At 34.1% G+C, this 21,839-nt stretch overlaps 1 protein-coding gene across 1 annotated transcript; it reads right to left on the reverse strand.

Moving 5' to 3' along the window:
- Positions 1–8,085: 8,085 nt before the first annotated feature.
- Positions 8,086–11,185, reverse strand: LOC107763953 (serine/threonine-protein kinase RIPK-like). The gene is made up of 5 exons (XM_016582464.2): positions 10,552–11,185; positions 10,288–10,423; positions 9,495–9,631; positions 8,888–9,011; positions 8,086–8,757 (listed from the first exon to the last, which is right to left on the reverse strand). Exons 1-5 carry the CDS (start codon positions 10,930–10,932, stop codon positions 8,231–8,233), a joined length of 1,305 nt encoding a protein of 434 aa, XP_016437950.1. The 5' UTR covers positions 10,933–11,185; the 3' UTR covers positions 8,086–8,230.
- Between the last annotated feature and the right edge of the window lie 10,654 nt (positions 11,186–21,839).

Here is a 21,839-nt window from a genome sequence, read left to right on the forward strand (position 1 = left end):
CTCGAACATTTTCAAGATAGCGGGGTCGGTCCCTGACTCATTCACATTTGACCTCCCTGGCACTGGTTCGGCCCTGTGAATAACTTCTTGTGATGGCTCGGGTTCGACCCTACTCAGTGGATGGTTCTAATTTTGGAGTTGTGCTATTGCAGTTTGTTGAGCCTGCAACATTTCAAATATTATTCGAAGGCTGATTCTGCCTTCTTCGCCGCTCTGTGCGTTCTGACCGGCTGATCGAACGTCTGTGTGGACGCTATTTTCGGGGTCGGTGCCCAAATTTGTATTTAGGGTAACATGGAAATTGACGTCGATGAGGTCTGCAAATGGTACTCCCTTGAGGTGAACTGGAGACATTTTGTTCCCTGGGGCGGCTACATTGTCGTTTTTGCCATGAAAACCAAGGCCATTATCGATGTGTGTGGGTACTGCTTGAGAGTTCGACATGCTGATCCTGGAATCAAAAACGCTTACAAGAACAAGTGTAAAGAAGTGTGTGTTATGAAAATTAGCACCAGGCAATCACTATTATCCTTAGCCCCACGGTGGGCGCCAAACTGTTTACCCTTATAATCGGATAACAATTAAATTTGTAAGTGGTTTTAAGGATATGTGATTTCACTTTGCAAAAACTGAGAAATACAAAAATTGAAGTTAGAAATTAACTGTAAAATAAAGCAAATCGATATATCACACAGCTTTGGCCCTTGAACTAGGTTGCCCTCGCACCAACTAAGTGTATTATTGAAGAGTAAGAACTGAACTACTGAATAAGAGAGCTTAAAAGAGAAAACGTAATATATTGCTTTGTTATGCGTGAATCTCCTCCTTACAAAATGATTGGAACCCCCTTTATATAGTAGAGGAGTTCTACATATGGTACAATTCTAAATACATAAGGAAATCTCTTGATTGGCTAATCAACCGATCTTGACTTGATACATGTCTAGATCTCCGCCACAATCCTCGCCCGGTCACGGATTTCTCGGCTTTCCGTTATTCGACTTAGCAGGCTTCCTTCGATCTCGCTAGATCTCTATCCTTCTCGGTCTCAACCTTAGCTGGTCTCGGTCTCGATCGATCCCTGAATCACGAGCTAGGCAATATCTATTTATGTAACGATCCGATATAACTTGGGATCGAACCTCGGTCTGTCACCCCGGTCTCGATTAACCATACAAAATCGGGCAAGCTCTATTTTGACAGTATACAAAATTGTTATATATAAAATTTTATGATTATGTCTTCTTAGTCAAACCATGTACACTACAACAAAAAAGACCTTTAGCGCAATTATTTAGTGGTAATAACCTAGTTGCTGCTAATTTATTCTTATATTGTGAATATTACCGACAAAAAGATATTGGCCGAAAAAAGGTACTCTTATACTAGCAATAAAAAGGATTGGCCGCTAAAAATCGCTTAATTCAGGACAGATGTTTTTATTTTATATTTCCTTCCAATTTTTTCACACTCCACTCACTTATTCCCCCCAATTATTTTTCTCTGTAAATTAAACTTAAATTTAGAAATTTTGGGAATACCTCATAAAGTCTCAATCTATCTCACCACCGACGCTGCAACCCAACCCAACTCATCTCTATCTCACCAATCTTAGGCAATGCAACGTTTCTTTTTACTCGCTCTTTATCTTATTGCCTTTATTAGATTTATACATATTTTCATATCTTTCTTTTCTTGATATGGTATTTAGATGTATGTATACATGATTTCAGTTAATTTTATTCTAATTTGATTCTTTTCTCTCACACACTCACAGTTACTAAGGTAATTTTTGTATATCTAGGGTTAGGGTTCCCCTTCATTATTTTTTGAGAAAATCAAATGGTGCTTCACCTGCTAGCGCTCAACAAGCTCCTCTTCTTCGGTGACAGTGGTAAGCTTTATTTTTTCCCTTCAGTTCTAAGTCATAGTTTTATATGTAATAATAAATATGTACGCAATGGTGCTAGAGACCTTTTATCGATCTAACGGATAGTTGGTCTATAAAATCCCATGACTGCGTGAGGATTTCATAGTTAGAATTTCTAGTATCGTTATTGTGCTTGAAATGTGATCTATTTACTGGTACATCTTGCACTCTAATGTGACTTGGTATGAAAATTTTTAATAGACGCTTTGTTAGTCAGATTCTTTTGTAGCCAAATATTTTGCTTTCAATCTGTTATTTTTTCCAATTCAGTCAATGATCAATTCCATGTGCTATAATTCGTGCTTTTTTTTTTCTAGTTAACCTAAAATGTTAGGCTACAATTTGTTTGATTTTCACTTTGGTAGTTCCGCAGAATGCCTTTTCTTTTTCTTGTTGGATTCTCAAAATTTATAAACCCTTCCTAAGTTATTGTTGAAGGGTGAGAGTTTGTTATGATTATGCATTAAGTTTGTGATTTTTCAAAAAAAGTTTAACTTTCCCTTGGCTAACACTTGAACTCAATTTTGGCTTTGCCGTGTCTTCCACAAGTTATAAAAAAAGGCCAGTATCTAACTTTAAGAGAATTTTATTTTAATGAAACTAATACAATTACAAGTGAAAGATGTTTATGGCATAAGGGTGTATGGTGGTAAAAATCTAATATCATGTTCTGCTTTATAGGTAGATATGTGAGTTTACACATCAAAGAATATACAGAGATAAATATATCAGTTGTTCATACATTAAAGAAAATTAAAGCCCAATGATACAAGTGAGTGCAAAGCCTTCTTGAATTTGTATATTTTTGCACTGAATATTTTTGACTGAATTAATATGTATCTCCTGTGAGATATTTTCTTGTACTTATCAAAAGAGTTTCTTCTATGGAAGAATATTGTACTCATTTAGTAGAACTTTATTAGTGTACTCTCCAAGACACCTTAACTAGAAGAAGACACTGCACAAGGTTGTAAACTATGACAATCTGTTTAAAGTTGCATGTTTGGTTTAATTTTGCAGAGTATTTTATGTCGCTTGAAGAAACTACAAGAATATTAAGATCCGGAGAGATGACAACGGATTAAGAGTATTTTATTTCTCTAGAATTTGTCATTAACCTTTGTATCAGAGAGTTAAATTTGAGACAACTTGAGTAAAGAGCCCTCTCGAGTTGCCTTTTTCATTTCATCAAGTTCAACATAAGTAAACACTATTTCATTCATCAAGGTCTCTACTTCTTTCAAGAGTTCATCTTTCTCAAATAATTTCCTTTACAAATCCTCCACTAGCTCACTTAAACTCTTAAAACTTTAGGGGTGCCTTACTCATCTAGATTAATTACCAACTTCTTGCTGTCAAAATACTACAATGGTGTGTCTTAACTTTCTAGAATTTAGAGTTTGTACTTTTAAATCATTTGACTTTGAAAAATTTATAAACACTTGAGTTGAAAATTTGTGAGGTGATCCTTCTCTATGATATACTTGTATCCCGCTCAAATCCAACCATCCCATTGCATGTGCCTTTCAATCAAAGAAGCTTCTTCAATAGAATGACTTATGGCTAGTGACATGATGCACTGGTATAATCAGCAGAAAGATATTTCATTATAGTGCCATTGCTTTTCCTTAGGTGTTTTAAGAAATGTAGATCAGTTTACTTATTCTGAAACTAAGTACATAGCAGCTTCAAATATTTACTAGATCGGAGGGTGTAATGTGTTCATACAATACGATTACAATCTAGAAACTATGGTAATAATAACCTCAAGGTAGCTTTTGAAGCAAATTAAAATCAATTATTTGAAGTGGCTAATTTCTGGTTGGCAGCTATAATTAATCATAGTACTTTATTTGATACCGCCATTGAAGGCAAAGGCATAGGACTACATAATGATCAGATCTTTATGAAGTAATTTTTATAATTTTTCTTCTTGCAGCTTGATAAGAACGCTTCAGTTGGAGAACAAAATATGCAGACCGATTCATTTGAAGAGAAATATTTTGATGGTTTAAGAAAGTGGTATCAAAGAGCCTTTCCTCAAATCCAAGAGCAGAGTCAACAACACCTCCCAAATCGCTATTGTTGGAGCCAATGATTACCCCATTAAAAGCCTCGACTACGAGTATGAATACTTTTTTTTTTCTATTTCTGTGCTATTTGCTTGGCTAGTTGCTTGGTTGAACCAATAACTATTGTCCTTGGATGTGGGATGTAGTATCTTGCCCATGACTTTCAATCGCCACCTCTAGTCTATTTTTCTTTAGATAGTATGTGTATAAAATTTCATGTTCCAATTTGGCTGAAAGACAATACTTGAACTTCCAAGTGTGTTGTTTGGTTACTATCATGTGATTGATGTATCATCCCTGATGTTACATTAAAAGAGGTATCAAACTTAGTGTACCAAGTTTATGTTGCATGCTTAAAATCATATAGGGTCTTTATGAAGTTTGTAGGCATAATCCTAATAAATTGATTACACAAAATCTTGAGGCTTGACATTTTTCTATTAAGTGCTATAGAAGGTGACTGCTAGAACATGAAGCATTTCTTTGACTAAAACCCAGAAAGTACTTATCTGGATAAATAAATAAAGAAAAATATTAATATATATTTTGTGCAGGTGCTCAACTACATAATGAATTTACATTGACAGTCTTAAGTTTCATAGCCATATGTATATACTTGTAACCATACGAGAATAGACATTATAGTATCTCAAAGATCTATGATTGATTAAAGACAAAAGGGAATGCCCTTTGTTGAGTATAACAAAATGTCTTCATGTTTGGATTGACATTTGGCCTTCGTATCTATAATGTTTTTGAGTTTATTTGTGTTGCGATGGTTAGTAAGAAAGGAATAACATTTCTTGTACACTTGATTTTGATTGGCTTTAGTAGTAGCAATTTCTTGATATGCCACTCGTACAAGTGTATAAAATTCAGGGAGTTATTTTCTTGATTATTAATCAACATCAAATGTGGTTGTTTATTTAATATTTATTTTATTTTATCATTCCAAGTCATACATTGTAGTGTTCAAAAACTTAGTATGTGGCAGTCACTATGATCAAGAGTTGGAGCATCTTTCTTAAGTCATCAATTGTGTAATTTGTAGCTACTTGATAAAATAATTTGTCAAACGCAAAACGACAATATCTATTAGATTCAAATAGTTTAGCATTCTTTTATGTTGTTGACGATTTAAATTATGAATTAGAAGTTTTTGTTTGTTGCAGATTTAGTGAGCATTATGCTTTTTGAAGTGAAATATTATATAATTAGTTCTGAATGTAAATAGGCATAACATGCATTAGTAAATATTGGAAAATACTTTATTAATTTTTAGCGCAATAAAAATTGATGTTAAAAGATGATGTTTTTATATCCATTAGATAAATGATTATTGTCCATAACAAAAGCCTGCAAATAGAGTAGTAAAGGTGAAATCAATGATAGTTTTAGTGGCCATTATATTTGTTGCCAAAAGGGGTTCCTTTTACCAGCAATTAGATTAGTCTTCAGCGACAATAACAAAAGCTGCAAAATGTATGATCTAAGGGTGACAAGTGGGCCGGTCCCGGACCTAAACGGGCCAAGTGAGCCGGTTCAAACGGTCCCGGTCCTGGTCCCGGACCGGTCCCAAATTAAACGGGCTAAACGGTCCCGGCCCGCGGGGCTAAACGGGCTAAGTGGGCCCAACGATTTTTTTAAAAAAAAAATTAAATAGATGTTAGAGACAAAAGGATATTAAAAAAATATCTAAGGCAATGCTTTGTAAATTTTATTATAGAATTGTGACCTAAATTTTATTTAACATCCTAAATTTTAATATTTAATATTTAATTACGAATATAGCTTTTATATATATATATATACACACACAAAAAAAATACTATACTATATATACATTTTATATCGAATATAACTTATATATATAGTATTTAATATATATACTATACTATACTATATATACATTTTATATACTAATACATCTTATATATAGTATATAAGATGTATATATAGCTTATCGAATATAGCACACACACATACACTCTTTCTAGTAGTAACATGAAAGGACCAAAGTATGGTACTTTTTAGCTGGTATAAATATGGGATGATGGAAGATCAAGTTTTAGCTCAATTCAGATTACAGTTTTAACTAATTTCTCACTCTTAGATATATTATCCTCTCTATCGGCTAGCTACACCAGTAGCATAGCTAAAAGATATACAATCTTATATCATATTATACTATATATAATATGGCTAATGGGGTCATCAGCTGCCAAATTCTCTGTTGTGATTTTAAGCAACATTATATTTAGCTATGTTACTGGTGTAGCTAGCCGATAGAGAGGATAATATATCTAAGAGTGAAAAATTAGTTAAAACTGTAATCTGAGTGGAGCTAAAACTTGATCTTCCATCATCACATATTTATACCAGCTAAAAAGTACCATACTTTGGTCCTTTCGTGTTAATACTAAAGTAAGCAATAGTAACAATTACAGAAGAAAATTAGAGAGAGATTGTGATAGATTGATGATTTTGTAAGAAAAATAAAAGAATGAGGGGGTATTTATAGTTAAAAATAGGAAAAAAGTGTAATTATAAAAAGTTTGGGGTTAAAACAAAGTTGGGCGGTTAAATGGCTATTTTATAAATAGCCAACAACTATATTAATTTTTTTTATTTTAAAATATAGCCGTTGGGACCGTTTGGCCCGCTAAGGGACCGGTCCGATCCTGGGTCGGTCCCGGTCCCTGGCGGGCTAAATGGTCCTGGGCCTGGCGGGCCCAAAACATAGGACCGGCCCACAAGACAAGCACAGGCCCACTAAATCCGGTCAAACGGTCCTGGCCCGTTTAGCCCGTTTGGCCCGCGATCCCGGGCCTGGACCGGCCCACTTGCCACCCTTAGTATGACTTATGAAATTTTTGGAGAGTTATAATGGCCATTGTAATAGCCAGTAAACAATTACCGCTAAATCTGAAGGACTTTTACCGGCCATAATAGTGATCTTTACCAGCAGTCCCTCTAATGACCGCTAAAGCCTTTGCCGGCGTTAGCAACAACGGCTAATACTTAATGGCCGGTAAATATTTTAGCGGCCATTTCTATTGCCGCTAAAAAGTATTTTTATTGAATTTTCATTTTTTTTGTTTATATATATATATATATATATATATATATATCGCTTGGGCTGCATAAAACACGTACTAGAAAGTCAAGGCTAATCCAAAATTTTAAGTTTATTGGTTCGTGCAACAATCTCAATTTAATATACAATGATAATCAGAACAATGAACCAGATTCCAAGCTAAATATATTCTTACTCATTTAATTAATTTTTTAGTAATACAAATACATAATCCAGGCAAAAGTCACGTGAACTCATAACATTTGCACTAGATTTGTGCCCTGTTAGCAATTAAGTGTATATTTGTTAATTAATACCTTATGTAGTGGGGTACTTAGTCCCTAAATGGAGGTTTAATTAAGCCTTAGGATTAGCACCGTAATCAAAATTGTGTGAAAACGACTCCGAAATGAAATTCCGTTAGCTTCGTTGTGATTTTGGGCTTAGGTTTTGTTACCATAAATTGGAAGCATAATCCAAAGACAATGGATTTGATCCTACAAAAAAATGAAGTGCAAACAGAATCCTTGTCATGGATATTTTGTCAGAGTCACATGAATCTTATTTAAATGACGAAGGCAAAGCGTGGATAGTCTCATTTTTCAAACAGTTTAGCTGTGTTTTGAATCTTCTTTTTTTTTTCAATTATGCTACGTACATAAAAATACAGCTAATTATATAAAAGCTGGTAACAATCTTCTCTCAATTTGTAGGTGTAGTGTTGTATAAAAATGGGACGAAATATAGTAGAATAATCCCAAAATCAATGCATTATGAATATTAGCTATAATATAAAATATATTTTGCAGCAAAAAAGGAAGAAGTGATTTTTCATCTAATTAAATTGTTCCACTAATAAATATATCACTTTCATATATTTCCACTATAATTGAGATAAAGCTAAGTGTAACTGGTTTTACTAAAATAAAATGAAAAGGCTAATGTAAGTACAACTTTCATTCAAAAGAAAAAGGGGAAGAATAATTCGAAAAAAAAAAATAGAAACCTAAAAAAGGAGCTTTTGCTCAAATATTTTTCCTGAAATTTGAAGTATAACGAAGTTAATTAAGATAAAAAAAAAGAACTATGGACGTACATAGGAGTGATCCTCTATCTAAAGTATCTCATATACAGTTTGATAATTTAATCTAATTAAGCTCTCTTAAAACCATTGTGCAATGGTGAATTTGGACTTAGTTCTTTTCTATGCTTATTATGATTTTTATGGTGTTGTTTTTGGTGATGAGGACTAATACTACTACTTTCTTTCTTCAATTCCTTTTGGCCATCTTCTCCTTGAATATCTTTTTCACTAACTTCATTGCTTTCTGCTCGAGCTGTGTACACAAATGTTACCATTGACGAACTATCGTCATAGTTCATCAATGGTTCTAGGGTTTTCACCACTGTGCTCATGTCCGGTCTAGCCTTTGGCCTGTGACTTAGACATTGATATGCTACTAATGCTGCATTTTGAATTCCTTCTTCTGAGTACATGCCTTCTAGTCTCGGATCCATTATTCTACGTAGTTTTCGAGGGTCTTTTAGTTGTGGTCGCGCCCAATCTACTAAGTTTTGCTCTCTGTGTGGACGATTTTTGTCAACTGACCTTCTACCTGTTAGAAGTTCCAAGAGTACTACTCCGAAACTATAGACATCACTTGCTGCTGTCAAATGACCTACACAAGATTTCAATAGAATTAGCATTTCTGACTACAATAGTGTTGAGACGTAACATAATTAAGCAATTAAAAGTGTGTTCGATTACAACAGTGTAATTTTATTTGTAGTGTAGAATGAAACTATTACCAGTCATTATGTATTCAGGAGCAGCATAGCCGTGTGTACCCATGACTCGAGTAGAAACGTGTGTGTCATCTCCTTCTGGACCATCTTTTGCAAGTCCAAAATCTGAGAGTTTGGCAGTGTAATCCTGATGAAGAAAAGACAAATAAAAATTAATTACAGTAAGACATCTCTATAACAATATTTTTATATAACAACTATTCACTATAAAAGTCAGGTTTTTTCGGAAGCGGTTTATATGTTAGGTTATCATATATGTCTTCTATAACAGCACTACACTATAGCAACCAAAAAAATATCGGAATAGGCGAAACTGTTATAAAGAGGTGTGGCTGTAATTAGTCAACAACTACTCTATATGTGATCATATTGGTTAATTAGGGTTTAGCAAGCTTGAACTCAGGGCGGATCTATGGTGTTAGCTACGGATCCACGTTGACCCGGGTAGTTTTAGCTCAAATATTGTACTTGTGTATTACGACATTCACTGAATATTTATAAATATTTGATTATCAGGTCTCTATAAGAAGCCATAAACTTCAAATATTTTGGATCCGCCACTGAATGAACTTTAACTATGAAAAGAAAAGAAAAAAGGAAATGAACTTACTGAATCTAACAAGATGTTTGAAGCCTTGAAATCACGATAAATGACAGGTTTTTTAGCTTCATGTAGGAAAGCCAGACCTTTTGCAGCACCAAGTGCTATTTTCATCCTTGTTGACCAAGGAAGTGATACTGAATATCCTGAAAAAAATTCAAAAATAAAATCCATTAGTTCAACAATAACTATATGTTAAAAAAAATTAACTTGCATTCGTTAAACAACGTGAACAAGTTTTCTTTTTTTATTTATGATAATTGGTGATATCAATCCACCAATAATTAATGAGATAAAGTAAGATTTTCTACGTGCAAAACAGATAGTTGCTTTGTAACTAAACTTTAGTTGACCTACTCTTACTCATCGCCAATTAACATCCGGAATTGGTAAAAGAAAGAAAAAGTATGGTACAACAACCTCAGTCAACGTTCACAAAATTACATATTATTGACTTTTTTATATTATATTTCAATTGTTAAATTTTTCGAATTTTATGACCGATTCAATGTGGATTACTGGATTACAGCTAACGAGCAAAATTTTTGTCGTATCGGACTTGTCTAGTGCGGTTTATATCTCATGTATGATTTGCAAGGTATTGCACAGTAAACAAGTTATCCCACCCGAAGGGTAGCGGCTGCGTAATTTTCCAAAAAAACTAAGGAGCAAAATGAAAATAACTCGAACTTCCAAAAGCCATAAATATTAAAGAATTAACAAACGTTTTTTTAAAAGTTGAGTACATACTAATTAAGTACTTTTAAATTAGCTAGTGGATTAATGATAAAAGATAACATACTTCTAAAGAGCTGATTTTCCAAGCTGCCTCTGGGCATGTATTCATACACTAGCAATCTGTGTTCTTCTTCACAGCAATATCCAATCAACTTCACTAAATGTGGATGCCTCAATTGCCCAAGAAATATCACTTCAGTCTGTTCAAAATAATAAAACACATTTTAACAAAGTTAATAAGTAATATTATCAATCATACGTAGTACAAATATCATTTACCAAAAACAAAAACTTAAAAGATAACTACAGTATTATGTATAATACGTACCAGCCATTCGCGATGACCTTGTGAGCCATCTAAATCCAGGAGTTTAACAGCTACAGGCTGAGCTTTCAAACCTGGTCTAAGTTTATCATCAATGAAACCCTTATGAACTGGTCCAAACCCTCCCTCACCAATAAAATTACTCGTCGAAAAGTTCTGTGTAATCACTCTCAGTTCTTGAAGATTAAAAGAATGAATATTTGAACCAGCCAGAGAAATTGAAAGATCTGAGGATAGAGTTGAAGAGCTAATATCTGAGACTGGAATCCCATGGAATGAAATTTGTGTTCTAATGACCTTCTCCTTTGGATTTTTCTTCGTATTTTGATCAGGCTTAATACAGCTTGGAACTAAAGATTCCCATGCAATCTTCATCACTGTCATTTGTTATATATAAAAAGTCACTTCTCCTCTCTTTGTATATATAAAAATATGATATATGGGATTGTTTTTGTTGTTCTAAGAGGAGAAGAAAAGAGAACAAGAAATAGGAAACAAATGTGGTTGTTTGGATATGGAAATGGAAATGGTTTGCTAAGGACTTATAAGGAGAAAGCAAAAGGCTAATATTCAAAACATCCAACTGCTTTAGCTACCTGACACAAAGAAAAAAGACTAGGAACACCTTTATATGTATACAACAATATGATCTCATGCACTGTTTAATTTTCTCCCATTTATACGTGTATATACCATATAAAATTGTTTTTGACCAGTCCAATTTTATGACATTTTCTACAAGTGTATAAAGAGGTGTAGATAAAGAAAGAATATTAGAAGGACGAATTAAAGTAGTGGAGTATTATTTATGAAGTGGTGGGCAAAAGGGAGTCATAAGTCTAACATATTTGGTTGAATGGAAAATGACTTGGCTGCCCTCTTATCTTGACTTTTGTTTCTGTAGGACTACTTGTTTTTAGGAAGCTTTTGGAAGAAATCTGTTTCCAGACTTTCTACATTTGTTTCCATTTTCTAACGGATCCATCCCTAAAGAGAAACTTTGGAGTTGTTTCACTCACCTTTAATTACCGACAAGAGGCGTGGTGGGATGAATACGAGCCTTGAAAATGGAGAAACTCGTAGTAGAATGTATTTCTCCTTTAATAAGTTTTCATGATGCAAATCTTGAGTAGTTGGGCCAATGAACCGGCCGGAGCTAAGAGACGGAAAGGGGTTCAGCCGAATCTCCTTTGCTGAAAATTATATTGTGTATATAAATAATTTTTTTCATGTATATATATTAGATGGTGAATCTCATTAATTTTTTCGCATGCTTACTTTGTATTTTTTTGAATTCATTTGGTGAAAATTCACCAAAAAAAATACTCTCTGTCAATTAGTTAATTTTTTTATCAAATATTTTTTGGGCAGAAATTCTTCTTGAGCAATTTTCAAATTTGTTTTTTGAAATTTCAAGAAATACACAACATACAAATTAATACTAATAAGAAATTCAATGAAATCTCAGACACTGCTTTGGCCAATTCTCCAGCGCGTTTCCACGCCCGGGTTCTTTGATTTTTGACGACTTGCCGATCATCCACCAATATTAAAATATGTTGTTGAAAATAGCTAATAGGACAAAAATTATGTCTTACAAAAATCTTTAAATAGGACAAAGAAAAGGATTAATTAGTTTTGGACAAATACATTTCTTAGTTATATATATCACTTGCTTAAAGTTTGCTAGGACAGCCTGTTAAAATATATAAGAGTATTTTTTATTATGCATAGCGTAATAAAAAATACAGTGATTATATTTAGCAAATCATTGGTTATAGCGTTATACTACTAATTAATTCTTAACCTAAATATGCAGAACTGGCTAAAGATTTCTTTCCATGAAAATATTCCAATAATTAAAATATGTATCCCCATTTTCGTATTTTATGACTCATTTCTTTTTTCTAATTATAAAGTAGTAGTAGTAGTAGGGTATGAGACACGCTTTCCCTCCAATGATTTAGTCAGAGGTCAAAATTAAACTGATCTATCCGAAAGGACTTTGTAAGCAAATGGTAGGTTTATTAGCACAGTGGTTGATGTTCTAGAAGCTTAGCTCATGGACAAATATGAAAAGTTTTTTAATCACATAATTAAACTATTCTAATTAATCCTTATTTATTGGGTTAATCTTATGTGATATATATTTGTTCAAGATTTTGTATAAGGGAGTATCATATGAATTATTAATAGCGAGTTGTGCTCAAGATACGATCTATTATGATTCAATGTTGTCTTTCCACTTTATTATATATGAACGAGTCTCGACAAACCCACTATTAACTAACTACAAACAAATTTTGACTTTTTTCATTTTTAAATAGAACTACATTTTACGTTTTGATCAATTGTTTTACTTTAAAACAAGTTAAATATAATTTAGTCATACATTAGTTCAAAATCAATATTCAATCATGTGGGAACGATATGCTTTGATTATCGACGAGTTAAAATCTCAATGTTATCAAACCAATAAATTGTGCTTGTTCCATTTATAACTAGATCTAGATCATGAACCTATTGCATATGTATTGTTAAGTGTAAAACAAAGGAATATTGGGTAGGGTCAGAAGATAGTAGGTAGGACATCATCGCAACATATTATTCTTGTGATTAGGTCAGAGACTCTTTTTTGGGTTTTATCCATATTTAGGCCCGATTAAATCCAGATTTACACCAGAAAATCTCGCATTGGGGAGTAAAACTTTCTTTAACAAAAGTAACTCTATATCCAGGGTTCGAACCCGCAACTTCTGATATATTAAGTGGGCATTTGGACATAAGAAATGTAAAATTTCAAAAAAAAAAAGTGAAAAAGAATTTCAAGTAAAAATGTTATTTGAAAATTAGAGTTGTGTTTGGACATGAATATAATTTTGGGTTGTTTTTGAATTTTTGCGAGTGATATGAGTGAAAATTTTAAAAAACAGTTTTTCGGAGTTTTTCGAAAAATTTTAAAATTCATTTTCAAGTGAAAATTGAAAATTTTATGGTCAAACACTGATTTCGTAAAAAAGTGAAATTTTTTCGAAAAAAGTAAAAAAAATTCGAAAAAAAAAAAAGAATTTTTTTTATGTCCAAACAAGCTCTAAGAATAAAAGAGTGCTTGCCCCTCTGACACAACTTTTGTTGATAGGTCGGAAACTCTTAGGTGCAAGGGATCAATTGACAAAGGACTGTAATTGGTGGTTTCTAATGTAAAAATGAAGTAGTAGGTAGATGAGGACAGTTTTGTAATTTTGAAAAATCTTAGCCATCACTTTGCAAAAGTCAATGGACATTATTGTTTAGATTTCTTATAGTACTGCATCAGTTAATTATTGGTATATGTCATTGTTAGTCCCGCTAATATTGTTGTATTTGTAAATAATAATTTTGGAAAATATAAGTTATCGTAATGAAACAGTAATAAATTCGAGCCCACTGAATTCACAGTGTTTCCTTAAGGAATTTAATCCCCTCCTAGTATCCAAGGTTATGGATTATTTCCTCCCAGGATAGAACGAATAACACACTGGTGTAGTGGTACTTCAAACCCCAGTGTTTCAGCGAACACAAAGTTCGGTAGCAAATCACACTTACAGTTGCTTTGTTTGAAGTTAAAACAATGCAGAACGGAGTAGAAACTCAGAAAATCGTATGGAAATGCTGAGAGGAAGGAGTGCAATGTATAGCCAAATCTGTTGAGCGATTTCAGTTTTGTGTCTTGTGTATTGTGTGTCTTTCTTCAACAGCTGCTGCACATATATATATAGCAGCCAGCTTTGAAGATGAACGACCATCCATCCTCCATGGTGGAGCATGCACTAGCTTGTTTGTGGAGCAAGTACTTATTTGTGGAGCAAGCACATTCATGGTGGGAAGAGCATTAGGCGGCTGCCTGGTGGTCAATACACGAATTGGAAAATATCCGTTACAAATGCGGATAATCTTATTTACTATTAACAAATAAATTTGGTCCAAAAAATTAATCAATCGATCGATCATTTGACCAAATCCAAATCCAAATCCAAATCCGAAGCCGGAGCCGGAGCCGAGCCGAGCGAGCGACGAAGACGACGGCGCGAGGCTTGCTTTCTTCTTAACTCTTTAAGAGCTACAAGAAAAGCAATTATATATATACCCACCAAAAATCTTTTTCTCTTCCAATATGGGACAATGTCTCGTTGTCAAGAAGGGAAAACTTAAAACTTTACTCAAAAATTTTATTTTTCCTCCGTTTCTCATTCACCCTCATTTTAAGACTATTTTATCTTTAAAACAAAAAACCTCAACAATCCCCCACATGAATGGGGAATGGCTATATCACGGAAGTATGCATGGAAAAACTATGTGATTTACAAGCAAGGATTAATCGCATCTGGATAAGTAGGTTTTCCTTTGAACTTTCCGTAGTAAACTTATGTCGGATATACTCGGTCAATCGGTAGATTTGATATCTTTGAACCGTCGATCTTTGGTGTATACCTAGACAACCATAAGTCACACAATCAATCCTTAACCGTCTTTGGTTCTCATTGTTGTGTTCGTTTCAGCCATGAACACTGTCTGGTTTCATAAGTGCGTAGAGAACTGGCCTTACAAAGTTCTCCTTGAAGCGGCTAACACTTCACACTTACATAGGTGATTTCTAAACGTGTCATCCTGTAGATATACTATTTGATATACCCCGTATCAAATTTAGAAATCATTAAAAAGCCTTAATGCTTTATCCTTGGTACTGAACATTGTCTCATCACGAGAACGGACTAAAATTTTATTTGACAATGTTGAACCGTCATTAATGACTTTGTTTGATCTCCTTGAACCTATATCTTGGTATCTCCAGTCTTCTAGGTAGAGTTACCGCCACAATGACTTATTCTCGGCCATAGCCCCATTCCCCTTGATGATTTCTCAACTACCTCTCTAGTTAGGCCTTTTGTAAGTGGATCCGACACATTATCACTTGACTTTACATAGTCAATCGTGATAATTCCTCTAGAGAGTAATTGCCTAACGGTTTTATGTCTTCGTCGTATATGACGAGATTTACCGTTATACATAACGCTCTCAGCCCTTCCAATTGCCGCTTGACTATCACAATGTATGCATATTGGTGCCAATGGTTTGGGCCAAAATGGAATGTCTTCCAAGAAATTCCGGAGCCATTCAGCTTCTTCACCGGCTTTATCTAAGGCTATAAATTCAGCCTCCATTGTAGAGCGGGCAATACATGTTTGTTTGGACGACTTCCAAGATACCGCTCCTCCACCAATAGTGAATACATATCCACTCGTGGACTTAGAATCAGTTGAACCGGTGATCCAATTTGCATTACAGTATCCCTCAATCACCGCAGGGAATTTACTGTAGTACAAGTCAAAGTTCTGGGTATATTCTAAATATCCCAAAACTCGTTTCATTGCCATCCAATGAGATTGGCCTGGATTGCTCGTATATCGACTCAGTTTACTTATAGCACAAGCTATATCTGGTCGTGTACAATTCATGATATACATTAAGCATCCTAACACACGAGCATAATCCAATTGTGATATGCGTTGGCCTTTGTTCTTTGCTAATGCAAGATTCACGTCAATTGGAGTCTTTGCAACTTTAAAGCCCAAGTGCTTGAATTTTTCAAGTACTGTCTTAATATAATGAGATTGTGACAATGCCAGACCTTGAGGAGTCTTATGGATCTTAATTCCCAGAATTAAATCAGCAGCTCCCAATTCTTTCATATCAAACTTGCTATTGAGCATACGCTTAGTAGCATTTATGTTGGCAATGTCATTACTCATTATCAGCATATCATCCACATATAGGCAAACAATGACTATGTGATTTGGAACATTTTTAATGTACACACATTTATCACATTTATTTATCTTAAAACCATTTGACAACATTGTTTGGTCAAATTTCGTATGCCATTGTTTGGGTGCTTGTTTTAGTCCGTAAAGAGACTTAACAAGTCTACATACCTTCTTTTCTTTACCTGGAACCACAAACCCTTCAGGTTGTTCCATGTAAATTTCTTCCTCCAACTCTCCATTTAAGAAGGCCGTCTTAACATCCATTTGATGAATTTCAAGACCATACACTGCAGCTAATGCTACTAACATCCGTATGGACGTAATTCTTGTAACTGGAGAGTATGTATCAAAGTAGTCTAGACCTTCTCGTTGTCTATACCCTTTGACTACGAGTCTTGCCTTGAATTTATCAATAGTGCCATCATCTTTGATTTTTCTCTTAAAAATCCATTTAGAACCCAAAGGTTTATTTCCATGAGGAAGATCAACCAATTCCCATGTATGGTTGTTCAATATGGATTCTATTTCACTATTGACTGCCTCTTTCCAAAACAATAATTTCAAAGAAGACATGGCTTCTTTAAATGTTCGAGGCTCATTTTCCAATAAGAAAGTCACAAAATCTGGTCCAAATGAAGTAGACGTTCTTTGACGTTTACTACGTCTTGGATCCCCCTGATTAAATATACTTTCTTTTGTTTCTTCCCGAGGTCGTTTAGATCCTTCGCCAAACGACTCACATTCCTTTTTATACGGATATATATTTTCAAAGAACTCAGCATTATCTGATTCTATAACCGTATTATTATGAATGTCGGGATTTTCTGATTTATGAACCAGAAATCGATATGCTTTACTATTTGTCGCATATCCTATGAAAACACAATCAACGGTTTTCGATCCTATCTTTACCCTTTTGGGTTTAGGAACTTGCACTTTTGCCAAACACCCCCACACTTTAAAATAATTCAAGTTGGGCTTCCTTCCTTTCCATTTTTCATATGGAATGGATTGTGTTTTGCTATGGGGCACTCGATTTAATATTCGATTAGCCGTAAGAATGGCTTCCCCCCCACAAGTTCTGTGGCAAACTAGAACTTATCAACAACGCATTCATCATCTCATTTAATGTGCGATTCTTTCTTTTCGCAATCTCATTAGATTGGGGCGTGTAAGGGACTGTTGTTTGATGAATAATTCCATATTCTAAACATATTTTTTCAAAAGGAGATTCATATTCACCACCCCTATCACTTCTTATCATTTTTACTTTCTTGTTAAGTTGCGTTTCAACTTCATTTTTGTATTGCCTGAATGCGTCTATTGCTTCATCTTTACTATTCAGTAAGTAAACATAACAATATCGAGTACCATCGTCAATAAAAGTTATGAAATACTTCTTTCCACCACGAGATGGTATTGACTTCATGTCACAAATATCTGTGTGAATTAAGTCTAGAGGATTTGAATTCCTTTCAACTGACTTATAAGGATGTTTAACATACTTAGATTCCACACATGTTTGACATTTTGATTTTTTGCATTCAAACTTAGGCAGTACTTCCAAGTTAATCATTTTCCGTAAGGTTTTATAATTGACATGACCCAAACGTATATGCCATAAATCATTTGACTCAAGTAAGTAAGAAGAAGCTGAAATATTATTATTGTTTTCCACAACCATTATATTCAGATTGAAAAGGCCCTCGGTGAGGTAACATTTTCCTACAAATATTTCATTCTTACTTATGACAACCTTGTTGGACACAAAAATGCACTTAAAACTGTGCTTAACAAGAAGTCCAGTAGAGACTAAATTCTTTCTCATTTCGGGAACATGAAGGACATTGTTCAAAGTCATGACCTTGCCAGAAGTCATTTTCAGAAATATCTTCCCATATCCTTCAACTTTTGCTGTTGAAGCATTTTCCATATAAACTGTCTCTCCGGGTCCAGCAGGAGCATAAGTAGTAAAAGCTTCTCTAACTGCACAAACATGGCGAGTGGCTCCTGAATCAAACCACCACAGTTTAGGATTTCCCACCAAGTTACATTCAGAAAGCATGGCACACAAGTTATCAACATCATCATGGTTTATTACTATGTTTGCTTGACCCCTTTTCTTGTCTTTCTTCGGAGCACGACACTCCGTAGATTTTTGTCCGATTTTCCCACAGTTGTAGCAGTTTCCACTGAACTGCTTCTTGCTTGGGTTGTATTTCGGACCAGAAGCCTTCTTCCTCTTTTTGTTATCTTCAACAATATTTGCTCCTATTATTGTTGAATTTCCACGGCCTCTCCTTTCAGTAGCTTTATTGTCATCTTCGATTCTCAACCGAACAATGAGATCTTCAAGGGACATTTCCTTTCGTTTGTGTTTCAAATAATTTTTGAAGTCCTTCCACAACGGAGGCAACTTCTCAATCATTGCTGCTACTTGGAATGCTTCATTGATGACAAGACCTTCAGCAAGTAGATCATGAATAATCACTTGAAATTCCTGGACTTGGGTAATAATAGACTTGCTATCTACTATTTTGTAGTCCAAAAATTTTGCGGCAACAAATTTCTTCATCCCGGCATCTTCAGTTTTATATTTCTTTCCAAGCGCATTTCACAATTCTTTTGACGTCTCCACGCCACTGTATACATTATACAGATTATCATCCAATCCGCTAAGAATATAATTCTTGCACAAAAAATCAGAATGTTTCTACGCTTCAATCACGATAAAGCGTTCATTCTCTGGAGTTTTATCTGGCAGATCAGGAACATCTTCCTTGATGAACTTCTGTAGACATAACGTAGTTAAGTAGAAGAACATCTTCTGCTGCCAGCGCTTGAAATCAATCCCAGAAAATTTTTCCGGTTTTTCTGCCGGTGCAAACGCCGGTGTTCGGCTTGTCGATGTGTTGGCAGTCACCATCGGAACAGCTTGGTTTTCGCTTTCAGTCGTTATTTTTTCTGGAAAAAAAATGACACAAACAAATGTTTAATACACATTTTCAAACTGGAGTAAAAATCACGTAGATTTTAATCTCCAACAAAACGCCACGAAGACTTTACTCTCCAAAATGGGAGTACACAAAACCACAAAGGTTTTAGTTTGCAGAATAATAAGAATAACACAAATACAGAAATAAATATTAAATTCTTTAAGATTGTTAGTCCCACCAATATTGTTGTATTTGTAAATAATAATTCTGAAAAATATAAGTTATTGTAATAAAACAGTAATAAATTCGAGCCCACTGAATTTATAGTGTTTCCTTAAGGAATTTAATCCCCTCCTAGTACCCAAGATTATGGATTATTTCCTCCCAGGATAGAACGAATAACACACTGGTGTAGTGGTACTTCAAACCCCAGTGTTTCAGTGAACACAAAGTTCGGTAGCAAATCACACTTACAGTTGCTTTGTATGAAATTAAAACAATGCAGAACGAAGGAGTAGAAACTCAAAAAATCGTATGGAAATGTTGAGAGGAAGGAGTGCAATGTATAGCCAAATCTATTGAGCAATTTCAGTTTTGTGTCTTGTGTATTGTATGTCTTTCTTCAACAGCTGCTGCACATACATATAGCAGCCAGCTTTGAAGATGAACGACCCTCCAGCTTGTTTGTGGAGCAAGCATTTATTTGTGGAGCAAGCACATTCATGGTGGGAAGAGCATTAGGCGGCTGCCTGGTGGTCAATACACGGATTGGAAAATATCCGTTACAAATGCGAATATTTAGCCGAGCCGAGCGAGCGAGCGAGCGACGACGGCGCGAGGCTTGCTTTCTTCTTAACTCTTTAAGAGTTACAAGAAGAGCAATTATATATATACCCACCAAAAATCTTTTTCTCTTCCAATATGGGACAATGTCTCATTGTCAAGAGGGGGAAACTTAAAATTTTACTCAAAAATTTTATTTTCCCTCCATTTCCCATTCACCCTCATTTTAAAACTATTTTATCGTAAAAACAAAAAAAACTCAACAGTCATATGTTTCAAAATATTTGTCATATTTCTAGACATTTCAGATTACAACAAGAATTAAGGTGTATAAGCTAATAAAATGGTAGCAGTAGGAAATATGCTTGTTAATGATAAATCTTATAAGTAGCAATTAATTACTCCATAAAATATGTTAATACTCTATATATTGGTCGGGAAAAACTGACCAATATATAATTAATTTTAAATTATAAAATTCCATGTAATACAATTAATTAGAGTTAAAAGGTAAAAGAAAAAACTGAAAATTACACTAATTTTGATTGCCAATGCTAGGTCAAAAAATAAGATGAACAAATACAATCAAACTACAACTACCATACCTTATCAGTGAAGTTTCACCAAACCTTTACTCATTAAAATCAAAATTTTAGACAAAGTTCTATCTTCTATTGACTGCGCATTGTTTAATTTTATTTGGAAAAGTTACGTTGGTCTATTCATGTCGACTTTTACGAGGTTTCATTTTCATAGTAGTTAGTCATATATAAGCTTGAAGAGTTACATATATATATGTACGCAGCTTAAGCTACTTCTTTTTAAGAGTCCATAATCCTTTCGGCTTTTCACTCATATTTTCTTTCTCTTTTGTATTTTTTTGTTTTTAGGTAAATCTTCATTTGTTGCTACTGGAGAATAAAATTCGTCGGGAAAAGGTGAAACATAATTAATTGAAATCTGACCATATCAAGATTTTCTTTTACATCTTGTTTGGATGGTTTGTTACTTGTTGTATTGTATGATATTATATTGTTATTTTAAATACAATATTATTTGTATTGATTATTACTTAAATTTTATTGTATCGTATCGTTAAATCCGTCGTTACGTAACGACGAAAAGTGTCACTTTATGTAGCGACGGATTTGGTGTGGTAGCGTCGTTACCTTGCTTTTTTCCTCTCATATTATCCATTTTTATTATTAAATAATCATATTTTATTCTTTTACCCTACTTTTTTATATAATAATTCTACTTCGTATCCTATTTTTTCTTAGTAATGTTGCAAGTTTGACATCATGAAACGACGACAAACAATATAATCTATCCAAGCATATATTATATTTATCAAACAATACAATACAATAATATAATACAATACGATACATTATGAAACGATACGTAACAACTATCCAAGCACTGTTAGTTGGGTATCATTTACATATGCAAGAGAAAAAAATAATAGTTTGCGACAAATGACCTAAAAAGAAAGAACAGAACGGTGCACAAGGCACCCCGCATTTATGCAGGTCAATGAAAAGTTCGAATTCGAAAGAATATGATGTAATCGATCTACCCTAATACAAATATTAGTGGTTGCTTCTACATCTCGAACCCGTAATATATAACCCAAACAGAAATAATTTTAAGGTTAGTCTTGCTATTAAGTTCCCCCTTCGAATGACCTGGATGATAAAAAGTTTATTGTCACGTGCATTTTCAAGAAAATCACACCAATAATATCAATAACTTGTAAATAAAGTTG

This window comes from Nicotiana tabacum, chromosome 2, assembly GCF_000715075.1.
Source record: "Nicotiana tabacum cultivar K326 chromosome 2, ASM71507v2, whole genome shotgun sequence".
Lineage (NCBI taxonomy): Eukaryota > Viridiplantae > Streptophyta > Magnoliopsida > Solanales > Solanaceae > Nicotiana > Nicotiana tabacum.

Coding starts and splice junctions, on each gene's coding strand:
- LOC107763953 (XM_016582464.2), bottom strand. CDS start 10,932: ATGACAGTGATGAAGATTGCATGGGAATCTTTAGTTCCAAGCTGTATT. Junction 10,424..10,551: donor AAGGTCATCGCGAATGGCTG/GTACGTATTATA, acceptor TATTTTGAACAG/ACTGAAGTGATATTTCTTGG. Junction 8,758..8,887: donor TCCTGAATACATAATGACTG/GTAATAGTTTCA, acceptor AATCTTGTGTAG/GTCATTTGACAGCAGCAAGT.